The 17309-nt window shown below is 31.0% G+C and overlaps 1 protein-coding gene across 6 annotated transcripts in view; it reads right to left on the bottom strand.

The window, feature by feature from the left end:
- Positions 1-2695: 2695 nt before the first annotated feature.
- Positions 2696-17309, bottom strand: part of LOC106465740 (protein bric-a-brac 2-like) — a 35663-nt gene continuing 21049 nt past the window's right edge. The window contains exons 5-7 of one of the 6 annotated variants that reach the window (XM_022393653.1): positions 9942-10202; positions 7848-7935; positions 4969-4987 (exon numbers count right to left, since the gene is read on the bottom strand). In XM_022393653.1, coding sequence (XP_022249361.1) covers positions 4984-4987; positions 7848-7935; positions 9942-10202 — 353 coding nt within the window. In that variant the 3' untranslated portion in view covers positions 4969-4983. Of the gene's footprint in view, positions 3022-4733; positions 4988-5205; positions 5272-7847; positions 7936-9941; positions 10203-10873; positions 12443-17309 lie in introns of those variants that run through there. The other 5 variants (XM_022393652.1, XM_022393656.1, XM_013925978.2 and 2 more) reach the window with 5 other exon arrangements.

Here is a 17309-nt window from a genome sequence, read left to right as displayed (position 1 = left end):
GTGATAGTCCAAATAAATTACTTAATACAAACAAAGGTATTATTTTGTGTGAAAGTGCGCCACAATAAGACTAATCACAAATGTTAACATATCTTACTTTACTATCCTTATATGGGCTTTCAGTGTTGTTACGATAGCGGTAGTCACGTGACTCTGGTAACACGTCACGGGTTTCTAGAAGGATCATGACTGTTCCAAATAACTCTAGTCTTTTCTACGAGTCCTCTATTTTAGTATATTAGCCGGCAAATAAAATGACGGCATTGATAATTGCAGACAGCAGAGAAGGACAATTGAGCCAAGCGCGGTAGTGACCGAAAGTAAAGTGCGTGAATCGTTGTGAATTATAGCGTGTGTTTAAATTAAAGTGACTGTGGAAAATATGTGTATTGCAAAGTTGTATTGAGAAAGAATAAACTAGTTTTCTTTAAGAAAGGACTTGTATGGCTAAAGTTTCATCCGAAAGAAGTTATAAGGGAATTAACAAACAACCAGTGACGTAACAATATCATCTAGACCGCTGATGACAAAGCTTTTCTTTCAACATCAGAGCTCATCGTACACACATCGTTCGGACGAGATGTTATTGTACTCTTCTCACTAGAAACTCAAATAGGGCTAGTAAGGAAACTTTGTTCAAAATAATTGTAAGTTTATTTTAGGCCGCAAATAAGTTTGTCGTAACATTTACCACATATTTTTTCTTTCTCTGACAACGATTTAACTTTTTTTTTATCCTGTTTGCATCTTTACATTTTATCATGCTATAACCGCATTTGAAAAAACAGAATACCAATCCAATCAGTCATTGTAGTTATTTCAGATTAGTTTTCTTAAATAAGAAAATGATATTAGGAAATAATTAAAATTTAGAAAAAATACAACTGGAAATGTTCAGAAATAATCATTTCTCTTCACCCAACCCATGATTGTGAATGACCGCCGGAGAGTTGTGGTGGTAGACTTTCTGGCAGTGCTAAGACGGTCCAAATCCGTATTATCCAAATCTCTATGAAATACTAAATAAACAAACGTTTAACAGCTTTCGTTATGGTGTGAACGCCTTTTCCAAGCTGGCGAAGCATGATTATAACTAATTAAACTTGCCACAAAACAACAGTATTAGGCCTATTAAATTTTGTGACACTACATTCTTTGTTCTTTCCCAACCTTGTGAGAAATCCAACAAACAATATTTCCTTACCTAGCTATTATATTGTTGCATAATTTCATTACGATATTATATAATTACTGTAGTGCATATTGGTACATGACCTTTTAATACTAGTAATAAATGAACTTATAATACTAAATTAATTTTTCTTTAATTGCACACTCAAAATTTCGGTATATACTGAAAGCGAAACGTTGCGTGTCCAATTAAAGAAAAATAAATTTTAAACCATTGTATATTTCTTTTCATATTTGGCCACCTGATATTACCAGGTAAACCTGGTGAAACGTAATGCATTTTAAAAATATTTGCTTACTTAACCGTAAATAAACTTGTTGTTGTGTTTTTTTTTGGGGGGGGGGAGGGAAAATGATGCAATTTCCTTTGAAGATGAGCAAAGTTCAGAGATTTATTACATTTCTGTAAAACAAATACGAGGTTAGTATATACCTAAAGGAAATTATGATTATAATCAACTGTGTTCATCTCCTATCTTGTTGCCTTCTCTGTATGATCAATCAAACAACGATAATTCAAAAAAAGGGGGAAAAAACGCCCAAAAAGTGGGTGGGAAGCAGCTGTAAAAAAGGAGGCAGGTGGGGAACGCTACACTAAACATGTTTTTTTTTTAATTCGCATAATGGTATTTGTATTTTCGCCCGAGCATCAAAAAATTCCTGGTTATATCAGTGCATACTGACAGGTGTTAGTTGATTATAAACAACAGTCGAAACCCGATTTTTAACTTAATTAGGTGAGCCATGTTATTTGCAACCATAGAAATAATTAAAATTAAGGCTTTATTCTATTATTAAAAAGTTATCTTTATTGATTTATATTATTTACAAACAATATGTACACTATGAACGGAAATTTAATTAGGCTAAAATTCTTCTTTTCTAATCATCAACGAGTTGCAGGTATACAAAGGTATTCTAGTTTGTAAAGCTGCTTCCTTTAACTTCTATGATGAAAAAAATACAATAGGATAAACAGATGATAGTTCAATAATGTATAATTTTGATTTTTGAAATTTTCATTTGTTTTAGGTATTCAAGCAAAGCTACACAATGGCTGTCTCTGCACAGCCACATTTAATTTTAAAATGATAGACTAAAAGAAAATTAGCCAGTCAACAGCACCTACCTTCCCCTCTTAGCCTACAGTAATTGAATAGTGGAATTTGACCGTCACTCTTATAAAGTACTCATAGCTCCAAAGTGTGGAGCACAATTTTTATTTTTGTGGTAAAGGGACACAAACCATGGACCCTCAAGTCCACAGTCCAGCACACTAACCACTAGGTCGTGCTCAGCCCCTTTTTTGAGGTGTCTCCAAAAATACATTAAACATATTTCAGATAACAGTGTGATTTCATGTCATACCAAATAAGCATGAACTTTGAAATAAAAAAAGATATCTAAATACTTTCAAAAACCTTAACTAATAATAAGATAAAATCATCATTTACTATGACTTGTCTTATTATTTTTACATACTTAAAAATGTTACACTCATAACATAAAATATTATACATCACAAATGAAAATTAATTTTGTGAAACTCGGCAAAACAATTCCTTTTCAAATCCATACATAAAGCAACATCACATCTACCACACTTTACATTACTTCTCCTCTGAATGTGGCCTTTACTGCAAAGAACACATCTTCTTCGGGTGCACCCTTCAGGAATATGCCCTTCAATTCTGTGAACTCCACCACTTATGTCTTGAGAAAATCTTAATAATGTATCTAGACTGGAAACAAATGCTTCTAAGTGAAAATTTGTTTCCTCAGCAGAACTGGTGCAGACTTGTTTTAAAGGTTCCCATCGATTTTTCATGCCTGAATACGTATATAAATTTAAAAGACCTAAAACATACTGTAAAATAAGTTTGCAGCATTTCAGAAATCTTTGTACACAATATATACATATAATTTTAACGGTGCTTTTTCTAAGTAACATGTACATAACAATTTTCAAATCTTACATCTCAGTATCATAAAAAAAAATTATTAAAGTTTATTGTTTAGGCACGTCTAAAATACTGAGAATACTTTCTTTAATTTCAGAAAAACCTGCAGAGCAACTCAAGGGTTATCTGTGCTAGCAGTCCTTAAGATAACTAGCAAACAGTACCCATCACCATCTATCTCTTGGGCAACTCGTGTCTGACCTCATAGCTGGATTTGACTGTCATCTTTATAATGCACCCATGGCCCCAAAGTGTGGAGTGCAATTTTATTTTTCTGTTAACAGGATGTGAACAATGGACCCACAGTTGGATACATTAACCAATGAACCATGCTTGGTCCTCTGATAAGAAAAGTTTTATTATAAATCTCAATTTGTAACCAATGAATGCAACCAATATTTAATGGCTTGCATGATTTTTCCACCCTACTTTCGAAACCCCAAATCTTGGGTCTTTATATCAAGAAATATCAACATTTTTTAGTGTCCCCATCACTATTACAGTGACTTAAATCCACCAGTACGTACACACGACTAGATTGATCGTTACATATTTATTATTAATAGGCCCTCACGAGTCAGTGGGGAACATTTTTGTTGAAAAAAAAACCCTACCCAAACCAGTTTTTCTTAATTTTAACTGAAATATTTTTCTACATTTTTATTGGCTAATATTTCTCGCACTCTTTTAGTGTTGAGGCTTGCAAAAAGTAATTTGAAGTGGTAAGATGACTGAAATCCATCAAGTGTATTACAAGCTTGACGGCCAAGCACAAGAAGCACGGAAGTCTCCATATGACAAGCAGAGGTTTCGGGAACCATTTAGAACCACATTGGTAGATATTATGCAGTGAGCCAAATACAATGTTATGCCTGTAGCTGCTTTCAAAGTGTTCCTGTCTGCTCATCCTACTGCTGGCTATCATGATGCTTCTACCTTCCCTACCAAATCGTTAGGTAAAATCGTTCGTATTTGAACTGAAAGCTCAACATAAAAAGGTGATAGCAGAAGCATAGAAGGTTGGCAATTGTTTAATTAATGATGCTGAGAATGTGGCTTTATTGATATATACTAAATTTACTCCCAGTGGGTAGACCTTAGTACTAGCTAGTAATGGAGACTGGAGGATGCTGTATTTCACTTAAATATTTATTAATTAACAAACGAAAACTTGTCTTGAAGTTGTCTCGAAAAGATACATCAAAAACCACCCTCTTTGGGAGTTTCCATTACTTTTAATATTCGACAAAGTGTAATGTAAAGACACCCCTTGGCTCCTGAGGGACATGTTAAATATACATAAAATTTTCCTGTTATGGTACATTAAATAAAGGATGATAAAACCTGTTGTAACCACATATTTTATTTCATCATTAAATTCTTACTAGTTAGATACAAAAGAATAATACATAAACAGATACCATGAAAATTAACAGTGTGAATTTCAAAGTTAATAAACAAAATCACCTAAAAAAAAAACTTCAAGTTGTTTTTTACCAAAAACAAAAGGTAAACTGACTACCCAATATCATTAAATGAATTATTGATTTACCACTTCCTTGGCCTACTCATATACTGAGCTGGAACGGAATAATTAGTGATGTTCTGTAGATTTCAACTATCTTCCAATCTGTGTCGTCTCAAGTGGGTTATTAAGTGATCTTTCCTGCTCAGTAGCTTTTTGCAGATATCACACTCAAAAGATATTCCAGGAACTTCTGGACAGTGAAAATTTCTATGTCTTTTAACATCGTATTTCCGAGAGAAACACTTTCCACAAACTGGACACTGGTACCTGAAGTCATGTCCACCTTCAATTCGGTATTTTCTCTTAACTGAATGATAAAATTAAAAGCTTCAAAAACACATTTTGTTTTACTTTAGAGTTAAAGAAAACAAGCAATACACCACAGATTTCTTCTCACAGCTCAGCAGAAGCTGGGAGAATAATACTTGATAACATACAACTTTAACAAAATACATGTACTGCTGAAATAAAAGAAAAAAAATAGTATTGATATTTACAAAACAACACAAGTTTCTTAAATAATACCTTTGTTATACCAGTACATACAGACACATCGATTCTACCAAGTACACTTGGGGCATGTTCATAATCCTTGAAAAAAAAACACTTATTAATATATCTTAAATCATTAAACACAGAGAGACATCTTCAATTCTATACTTCACTAAAATGTAGTTATGTAAGTAAAACACCCATTCTAACCTTCACTCAAGAATGTGTGATCAGACATAGAATACAACAGAGGCAGAACATAGTGCAACTACACAGATCTTTCTCATTTTATGAAAATATATGCTATTGACAAAGTATTTTTCAAGTTAATAATTTCAAAATAAATCTTCTTGAAGTCAAAATAAAATAGATGTTCGCAAGAGGAAAGAGGCCACTACATAAAGTTGTAAACAGGCAGCAATGTTAGCCGTTTTGAAATTTTAGCATTAAGCAATATTTTTGGCTAGTGTTGTCAAAAGCAAAGAATGTTGCAATTTACTCATAACATTGTATTACTTATGAGTAGAACATTTAAAAGCTGGGTAAAATAATGTTCATTTGATGCATTATGGAAAATACCTCGAAATTCTTTCTTGTGATTTCATGTATCTTTGGAATCACTGATCGTTACAGAGTTAAGCACCAGATGATGAAAAAGGGGGAGCATTGAAAATGTTCTTAAATTGTTCAACTAATTATATGTATGATAAGTGAACTGAAGAATTTAAAGCCAACGGCTTTAGTTTCACAAGTAACTAAACAAAAACAATGCAGTAATGAAAAATAGAAACTAATTCATTTCACCAGTAACTATATTCAAGTAATATACTACTAAAGAATATATTAATTTAATGAGTAAACATATTAAAATGATAAGTATAAAAGATAATTAATTAAATAAACAAATATCTATAATCAAATAATGCTGTTAAAATATTAAATAATTTATGTTCAAATAATACAATACTAAAAAGTACAGTAATTAAAATAGCAAATAACTACATACACAAATGATTTATTTAAAAAAATAGATTAATTTATTAAGCAAGTATATTTAAATAATGCAATAATAAAAAAGAATTAATTCAATAACTATATTAAATTAGTGCAACACTAAAAAGTATTATATTACAATGCCGCGGTATTAAAAAGTACGGGTTATTACTAAAATGTAGATAAATAAGTAACCTTATTTTTAAAAATTATCATAAGATCAGACTAATTTGATAGGAAACTGTATTCAAATGATTTATCATTAAGGAATAAATTAATTTAATATGTAATAACAATCAATTGATTTTTTGCTAAAATTGACTAATTTAGTAAGTAATTATATTTAAATATTTATTACTAAAATGTTGGTTAATTATTAATCTATTTTTTATTCATAATCATTTGAATAAAATATTAAATAAGTAGTTACATTTACGTAATGCTGTACCTAAAATTAGGTAAATTAGTTTAACAAGTGACAATATTTAGATACATTCAAATGATATATGGTCATTACTTTACTGAAAAAACTGTACTGATAGATTTAATGCAAACACAAATACATTACTGACACACCAGTCAGACAGCTGCACGTTCTGTATAAATCTTGTTATGGAATACATACCATGCATTATACTAAACTTTCATAACAGTAATTGCTTTCAATGGATTAAATTAAGAGAATTGTACTAACCCTAACAATCTAAGTCCTAAGGGTTTTATATGAATATGTATATGTGTAAAATAATAAATAAGCACTACATTGAGAAATATCAAGTATGGAACAGTTCAATTTCTTGTCAAGTCTACTTGTATGCCACTTACATTTCTTGATGTTTTGATATCTTTGTTGGTTGTTAAGTACAAGCTACACAATGGGCTATCTGTGCTGTGCCCACCACGAGTAATAAAACCTGATTTGTGGTATTATAAGCCTTCAAACTTTCCACTGAAACATTAGATAGCATGTAATATAAATACATATATTTAATGTGAAAAGAGTAAAGCATTAATTTGTTAAAAGTACATTTAAAATATGTAGTTTATAATCAAGTACACTTTTCTATGCGATATTTAGCTTTTTAAAAACATTTCAAAATCTTGTGAATGTAGGAACTTGACATATTTAAGCAGGATTTAATAGTACTTAGATATTAGGCCCACTCTTCTATAAGTAGTTCTATTATATTGAAACTTCAGTTTGATATTTACAGTATTTAGTTGTCTGCTAAAGACCAATCTTGACTGCTTTAAGCAAGTGCTTTGAATTGTGGCACTTTCTGTATACTGGTCAATTATAAATTATTTTGTGTACTTATGGATTAGTTGGCCTCTTCAACTTGAAAATTAACCATTTTTCTTTGTTAGTGTGAGAGGTTGTTTAATGTGATTGGTGGAAACCAAAAAAGTGACCCTTCTTTATTTTGATGAAACTCATTGTCGTCTGTTTCAGGGTTGCTTCAGATTTCACTGAATTCAGCAAGTCCGGAGTTGGACTTTATATACATTTCATTTTTTAAGTGCCCGGGACTGAATAACGTATCTTTTATGTTTAACCTGTGTCACTAAGTACGTGTTTTAGTTCCCCTTTTTAACTTGTATGTCAGCACAACATTAATTTTGTCCTTGGTCTTTTAATTTCTGCTACTCACCCCAAGCATATCATTGCAGCTGTGACTTACCTGCATGCGTAACTATTTTTCAGGAATACCACAAAGACCAGCAGCAAAGTAACGGTTTTTTCCTGAAGTGAGGTAACATTTTCTCTACCTTGAGATAGAAAAAGGCAAGTTAGTATGTTAAAAGTGCACTTAGTTTGTTGCCAACTGTCACTTTTGGAAAAGTTGTTGTCTTAATTAGCATCTAGTTAAGTTATTGCCCTTTACGCATTTCTGATCTTTGCTGCCAAAAATGTCATGCTAAGTTAGTTGCTACATTACACATGTAGCACGATACTGTAGCACCATAAACAGAGCCTAGCTTTAATACAAAACTAGTCATACATATTTTGTGTCTTGTTGGGGGGATATTTAGATATACTTTGTTCAATAACCAATTAACAAATTCATCACAAGGGTAATTATCTTTTTTTAATAATATGCTTAGCAAGTATGAGGATCTCTGGGAGTTATTTTGTTGCCTTAGATACGAGGAAAACCTATTCTTGCCACACAGGGACAGTAAAAATCTTCTGTGATAACAAAATTCTTTTCCTGAGTCTAAAATAGCCAAGCACATCGGTCTCTTGAAAGGGAGTATTTTATGTAAACAGAAAAACATCATGATCTATTCATGAAATTGTTATCAACAAATTTCTCTCTACCTTTTTCACTTAAAAATATGAAACTCAAAAATCAGGACAACACAATGCAGTAGATAGATAAATATATAAATATACTTTTGCAACTCAAAATTCAGTAAACAAATATATGATTATTTTGCAAAAAATGTTTCCCTCATATGATAACCTTTTTAAGACTGTTACTGTCTTATTTCACTTGAAAACTATGGCTACTTTATTAAGAAAGTTTAGTTGCTGGAGAGGATTCAGAGAAGAGCTTTCATCATGATTTCAGGTTTGGAAGGGTTATGTCATGAAGATAGCTTTGATGTTTTTGCTTGAGATGAGAAGATCTTGTTGGTAAATGATATTAAAGCTTGTTAGAGGTTTGAAATCCATAAATCTTGATGAAGTTTTCTGTATTCTATCTATATATACACACACACACTGGAGATGAACCCTACCTCGTAGCAATCTGAGAGAAATTATACATAAATATAATCACAATATAGACCTTTATAATGACCACAAAACCTTTGCCTAAAACAAAAAAATTGATATTAGTTGACAACTTTTCAATTTCTCTTTACAGGAGCATCAGTTAACTAAAGAACATCTGCACCAAGACAAAAGGTATTAAAATTAAAGGGCACAAATATAGATCTAAAAAACTGTTAAATCAGCATTACTTTCCCAGTAGGGTGGTCAGCCTATGAAATAGTTTGCCTTCAGGTGTGACAGACACTGCCACATTGGGGGAGTTTATGAGTAAACTAATTTTTACACATCAAGGTTGGATATCAGAAAAGGGGTTTAATATGCAGTGTTGGGGATTGGTGGTAGTAGAAAATGGGATATCCTAGATGTGCCAAGTGGCCTCTTCGAAGTGAAATGAAAATAAAAGTTTACACATTAAAAAAAATGCTTTTCTTATGCTCAACACATGTAAATTATGTTTTGTTTGTGTGATAAAGAATGTCTCAGTTGATTTACATTATATATAAATCTTTTTTATATAATGTTAACTCTCACTAAGATTAAATCATATGTTCTTTGTTCAAATTATTTTACACTTTTCCTGTTTATTTATTAGACTTGTGACATATATATATGTGATTTTATAGTTTTATAGGGAAATAAATGCCGAGGGCCTATCTTTTGAAGTTATGCCACTGGTGCAAGTCAAAGATTTCATTTGTTGTTTTGGATACTTGAAATTTCTATGTGTGATAGACTCGTGGAAAGAATCCTGTGAAAGATTCATTGGTGACTCATTGTAGTGCAATACCAATTAATGTCTACATACTCGTAGTTTTGTTTTGCAATCTTCTTTATTTTTCAACAAAAAACTAATAATAATTACACTGTATGTAAGTAGTTTTTAAATATACAAAAACAATACCTTATGAAAGACTACGTGTATAATATGTATATACAACTGATTATTTTAGTTTCAAATTTCATTTTTTGAATGGAAAGGGAAGTAGATGGACACCTTGAACGTGAGCCCGAAGATTGTCATACCAGTTGAAACTCCGATGACACAGATCACATTGAAATCTTTGGGCGTTTGGACCATGTATTAACTTATGCCTCTGCAGAGTGAATTTTCGTGTAAAACGTTTACTACACACTTCACACTTGAAGTTTGCAGTGTGATTCTTACGACACGCTATAGAACGAAAAGGTAGTTCCTGTGTATTTCTTCTCTCACTGTTAAGGTGAGTTTCCTTCCAGCAATAAACTGCTGTGCTTCCTGTTCAAAGAAGTTAAAGACAATGATTTCAGCATATGTATCCAAAACATACTCAGTACTCGTGAAATTTATTTTATCAAACAGGCAAGTTTTCTCGGTGTTGAACAACAAAGGTTGATTGTCTCAAACTTTTACTTACACGCTTGCATAACACACTAAACTTACTCAATACAGATCTCTCATGAACAATTATACAAAAATCATGTAAAATTTAAGTACATAAAAGTTGCCAGTGGTTCTTATAAATGAAATAATTCTGTTATTGATAGTGAAAACAGAAAATTTTTGGAGACAGAAGGAAAACGGCTGCCCCTAGTCAAAGTATTTGAAATAATTGAACAATCATAAGTAATGATAAAATGTTTGTTTATTTTTACACTACAGTGTTGTATATGATTTCAAGTGTAACTACTGCTTCTATTTATATGTACGTTAAGTAGCTTTGAATATAAAAACCCACTTGAACTGTGTTACTTTCTTCGTGTTATAATGTTTCACCCAATAAGTCATGCTCAAACCACAAACTATGTCACTTCACAAAGTTATTGTTGCTGGCAAAAAACTTGGTGAAAATCAAAGAAATTACATCTAGTAATTACAAGTATAGTCACTATATTTCATGTTAAAAATAACTATGAATTTCATGTACAAGTATGTATTTGACTCATCTATTTGTAATGGAAAGCATTTATTAAACCTTTTGTTTAACCTGAAACTGATGACAATTACACAAGTTCTTTCATTCAGACTGTATAGCTTATATCACCAAGTAACAATTGTGTTTGACTTTACTCTCTTAAACAGCATAAACTCAGTAATGAAAACCAAAAACAAAATATTGTTGTTAAGACCTTATTTGAAAAGTTAATGCTAACTCAGACTGCTAATTTTCTCTTTGTAACATGACAAAATTCTTTATAAAAACTTTCCTGCTCCTAGACAAAACATACTTAATCATTTTGGAGCTGAAGGTTTAACAAGATATGGCCAATATAACCAAAGTAGTCCATTTTCAAACCTAATTTAAGTAAGTTTCTAAGATCAAGATTAATGTCGTGCAAAAAGCTTGAAATAACTCAAAAGTAGGACTAACAGTCAGACAAATCATACAGAAATTTAACAAGAATAAGTCTCATAAAATATGTAAAAAAACAACAACCTTAGAGTAACCAAGTATGACACAAAAAACCACACTTAATAGTCTATGGCCTTCATCCATGATCAGAAAACACTAACATAGTTTCACACAAAAACTCACTACCTCTTGAATAATTAACAGGCCATAACATTCTACACATATTTTAAAGATGAATCTGTTAACATATAGAGTTGGTTTCATTAAATATCTATCAACATTTTAATAACGATATACAAATATTTCATAAAACTGTTAATTTGTAAACCTGAAGCTAAATACGTAACAAAAAATAGAAATATAAAAACTAACAAAAATAATTAGTTTTCATATTATAACAGAGAAGAGGAATATTGGTACATAATACAGAATAAAGCCTACTTCTTCCATGGACTATGTGTTTTCTTATGTCACATATAACATATCTTTGTTTGATTTAAATAACTTCATAACTCAAATATCTGTTATTAATGATCATAAAAATACTAATTATGTGGTTTCATCATTGAGTACTCAAAGACACATAAAACGAAATACATACGTTGCGATGAGGAAAATTTCAAACACATAAGATATGTGTGCTGAAATTTAAAAAAAAGGACTGTCAAAGTTAGGTAAACTCAAAGAAATTGACATGGACCTCAAATGTATGTTTGAATGGGCCTTATAACATTTTGAACTTATTCAACCAATTGGTTTAAAATTTGCAAGAACATTTTAAAGTTTCAATTAATAGTGGACATGCAAACTCTCTTACAGCTGAATAATATTACAAATATTATATCTGACACAGAGACATCAATAACACGTACAGAAAACAATCTATATCATCTTTTTTGGCATTTCTCTTTGAGCTGCATTTCAAGTAGCTCTATGTCTGCATGAACTGTCTGCTTGTGGGTTTTTAAATTTCCTTTCCAGGAGAAGGACCTGAGGCAAATGGAACACTGGTATGAGTGACGAGCAGGCTTGTGCATTTCCATGTGTCTTTTCATGTTGGATTTATTGAAAAATGTCTTCATGCACACTGGACATTCATTCTCCTTGATACCCAATACAAAACAGTTTTCTTCAAAAAGTGGGTTGAAATTGCTTGAAGAATGCCCTATGAAAGTACACACACACACACGTACAAAACCAGTTGTGTCATAATGCAAAAATTAAAATATCTAAAACATCACTAATACTCATTTAAGCAATTTGACTATATCTGGTATTATAACAGTAACTTAAGATACACCAAAAAACGCAAACATACATTGATTATATTGACCTAAATGAACTAGCAAAATAACTTATGTTACCAAATAATATCAAACAGTCAGGGTAATTTCAAACAAAGAGGTTCACAGAAAATAAATGATCATCAAAATTCTTGCATACAGAAATGTAACTGTGTTCTTTTGGCTAAACATTTGTATTTTAAATGAATAACGAGTAAAGCCTTAAAAATTTATCACTACAAAAATAGTTACTTTCATCAAAAACATTTTAAAGGCACATTTCTGACAGAAAAAAACAAACTAACCAGGTTATGTTTGAATCTTTGTTTCTAAATACTGACATGAACAACCAACAAACTGACTATTATATGTTCTGTGTATTTGTTTCTGAATAATGACATGAACAACCATGATCTGACCAGCATATGTTCTGTGTCTATGTTTCTGAATACTGATAAGAACTGACCAGAGTATGTCCTGTGACTTCTTTGTGGACAAACCTTGTGGAGTGAATAGAAACATACTAACATTGATTTCTTATAAATTCCTCTTTGTTAACCCCTATGAAGATCATACTAACTAAGGAATATAAAATGAGTATTTTCATCTACATCATTAAATATTTTAAAGAATACAACCTCATTTTTATGTTTTAAAATATAAACCATATGTTTCTAATTTTACAAAGTACTTAGATAACATTATGGGCATAATCAGGAAAATGATCTTACAATTTCTATGGTGTTTTGAGTCCATTTTACTTCACCATATAGTAACATAAGTTAATTTAACACATATATATATATATATATATAATTGATACTTGAAACCATCGATACTCTATAATTATTGAATTGAAGAAAAAAACAAGGGTACCTGATGATGCCTTTACTGGTGAAACCACGGTAGTGAATAAATGAAGTTTTTGTGAAACGTAAAATTGTCTTTGTTTCTTTCTCTTAAATTCTGTGAACACCACACACATACAATCTTGCAATCTGTTTTCTTTAAACATAGATATTGAGCAATGATTTTTATGTGCATATTACAATTAAAATACACAGTTATGTTACCTTTCTTACTTAGTAGAACATATGTTACTTTATCTCTTCGAACAGCCAATAATGCTGTGAAAAAAAAAAGTAATGAAAACTAAAGAAGAGTCAACATAGAATTAATTATGGTGTAAGGAACAGTAAGATCAGTTTTAAAGATATTTGATTTCGCTTCCAAAGTATAACAACAGGAACATCTGGCCCATCTAAGCCATCCTATTTTTTAGTACCATTTTATTCTAAACTAAATAAAAAAAAATTCTCTTTTATCCAAATATGATCACTAAAATACTCATCAAATATTCTCTTAAGTTCCTTCAATGTTGCAACTTTTACCACATCTGACGACAAAACCATTCTATGGGTCACCTACTCTAAATAACACTGTCTTAGCTAGAGGCGTGTCTGAGGTTTCGATATTTTAAGCTTGTCTGCTGCAATCTATCTACAAATTTGTTTTATGAAAACATCACCTAAATTTATAATTGCAGTTTATAAACATTACTCACATCCCCTCTTCCAACTAGGAATCATTTGGTAGCTCTTCTTTGAAACCTTGATTAACAGTTAGATCAGTGTAGTAAAAGTTAAGATCTTCTTTCAGTTGTAAGGGGTCTGATCTCAGATGAAGTTCAATAAAGCTTATTTAAAATAATTCAAAGAATTAAGAAAGTTGTAAACTTTGTTGAAGAATCTTTGTGTTAAATTATATAAAATTTAAACAGTACATATAAATTAGACAAAGTATAATATGTTGCATCGTATTTAAGTGTTAAGGTTGCTTAACAACAATGGTTGGTCATTCTCAACAGTGTTAAGGATGCTTAAAAATGTGTGGTTGGTCACTCTCTGAAATGTTAGAGACAATTAAGTTTATTTGTTTTTTGCTAAAATAAAGTAACTGAAATTATTTGACAGCTGTAAATATGTCAAATTAAAATATCTATTTTACAACTGGGCAATTAACTCAATTAGCACTAATCATAAAGCTGTAATTTAATGAATATAAAATTCACACGAGATAATGTACAAGTGATAGGAAACATTTTAATATGCATGTTATATTTATATACACATAATACATAAGTTTCAATTTTATAGAACACCATAACAATTACAATGTATTTCTGTACTTTGGTAAATTTTAAAACAAACCTTGTAAACAAAACTTCCAAGTTTCTTAACAGAGAAAACTTCTTACTGTTTATCTCTGAAAATTACAGATATACTCAAAACAATATGGTCATATCATACATATTTACAGTAATCAACACAAAACCCAGGATGAATTAATGGTCCTTTAGAAAATGTCTAGTGAAAACTAACAGGCTTAGATGTTATATATTGACTGTAATGTAGTAAACAACATGGTTGATCCTTATACAATTTTAACCATCTCCTTGTTCCTGATAAACCAGCCTTTCAACTGCTATATGAACTAGAAACATTCACGAAAGAAGATTACGTATGTTCATTTATAATTCTTTAACAGTTGAATACTTAAAAGAAATGTTTTCAGAATTGTGGTTTAAACTATGTCATATTCAGTTACAGGCATGGATTTCATATCTGATCCATCTAACATAATAGAAAATATTTTCACGTAAAGAATTTAGTTTTATTAAAATTCGTTAAAGTTGCTTGTAATATATGAGAACAATGGAGTATTTTTACTCCAGGATAATCTAAAATCCAATAACAGCCAAAGATAATCCTCTCTTTATAAGTTGTGGAGTCTGATGGTAAAAGATCGCTTCCAGAACCATACGGTTTATTTCAGTTTGTAGTTATCTTTCTGGTCTGAATAATATTAACATCACATTTCACAAATTGCTGCAAAGGTGGGAGTTGTATATTCCACAGTACTATGACTGTAATACCAAATTTCCCCAACTTTCTCTTTATAGGAAAATTATTTAAACTTACATTCCAGAAACATTTTGTTCATAAAAATATTCTACTCCTCATTACTCATCTCTAATTTTAAGGTGAGCCTGAAACTGATATCTTACTTAAACTTCCAGGGTGTATTTTTTACATCAACGTTTGTCACCCTCCCCCTCCACTGAATGGATGGATGGAAATCAAACTTCTCATCTCTTGACATCTCACCCATTTCCTGCATAGGTATTTTGCAATCCCAAATGATGCCTATGAGTTAATAATGCTCACAGTGCTTGAGACTGCTTTAGAGTTACGAGACTGTACAGTAAATGTCTCTAAGTGTTCCACAACACTTACACAACTTATGTGAAGTGTTTTCTCCATTACAAACCAATTAGATCACCAGTTAAATAATGTAATAGTAGATGTAGTAGGCAAGAGTTCTGTTTTAGTTAGAATGTGAGATATTGATAAGTATGGATTCCAACTAAATTAAGCAATAACTAATGTAAGTAACCACATTTTGTTCCTCCTAATCACGGGTTAACTAAACTTTTTTTTATGAAATCAATGTTTGATTACTGTAACTAGTAGCAGTACATTGAAAGATCTTGCATCTTGTAGCATTTTTGTGGAAGATCTCGTGTTAAAGAGTGCCATCATTAAAAAAAAAGCTAAATGAATTTTTTAGGCCAAATAACAGAAAAGAAAAGAAGGATTTTCTAGAGTTAGTCTTAGAATGAGAGAGGTGAGAAATGAAATATTTCACAATTAAATAGGAAACCAGGTCTGATTTAAGTGGAAATGACATCAGAAAAATGTATGTGTATTTTATAGAGGTGTGCTGCCATTGTAGCATCAGAATAAAAAATCCATCAAACACTGTCGTGTCTACTGACAAACAACACTAACTTTTTTTATAGAATAAACAAGTTGAACTCACAAAATTCTGCAAAAATAAATTGTTTTTTATTCACTATATTTTGAGAGGAGAGTTAGGTATGATAAACATTTCTGATGCTAATTATGTACCTCAGAGTAAAATGTTGAGAAAAAGAAAAACAATTCTGATTGCCAAACATGAGCAGCAAAAGCAACAGAGTGAGACTCCACAAGAAAGGGAAACACACCATGACAGCCAACGAAAAAGACAAGCTGTCATCGTCAAGCCAAGACCGAGCAAGAGCAGAGACAGTGACCGCATCTGCCATGTAGAATGCCGTTTGCAAGAAACTTCAGAGAATATGAGACCTTCGTTTGTGAGAAAATAGAGATATCATTCTAATTGTAGTCTAAACTGTGAAAAGTATGACCATTTGAAATATATTGTTACATGAAAAGCAAAATTTTGATATTTTCTGTTTAAAAATAGCTAAACATCGGCCCTCTGTTCAAGTAATACCCAGACAATGCAAGGTAAGAATGGCTAGTATAATAACAAATGTTTTCTCTACAAATAGGTATAGAAGTACAGTTTTATTGACAGTACTACAACCATTTTTATAGTGAATCAACAACAACCGATTTTTTTTTTACTTAGAATGTCTACTTATCAGTTTTTTGCTGTAAGATTTATAGTGAAATTGTTAGAAAAGTCACTGTTATAATGGTACTTGAAGTTGCAGGCTTTAGATAAAGGCCTATTTTCTAGTTTTATTTTTCAGAAATGTTACAGTCCAGTACTTTTATATTTATCATCACTAACAACCTTTAGTTATCACATAAAAATTTTGAAAAATAGTTTGTCCTGAGTGTAAAATATTTTTTAGTAAAAATGTCACTTGATATTTTCTTTTGATAAATACCAGAG

Source organism: Limulus polyphemus, unplaced genomic scaffold, assembly GCF_000517525.1.
Source record: "Limulus polyphemus unplaced genomic scaffold, Limulus_polyphemus-2.1.2 Scaffold2035, whole genome shotgun sequence".
NCBI lineage: Eukaryota > Metazoa > Arthropoda > Merostomata > Xiphosura > Limulidae > Limulus > Limulus polyphemus.
This window is presented reverse-complemented; position numbering and strand designations above follow the sequence as displayed.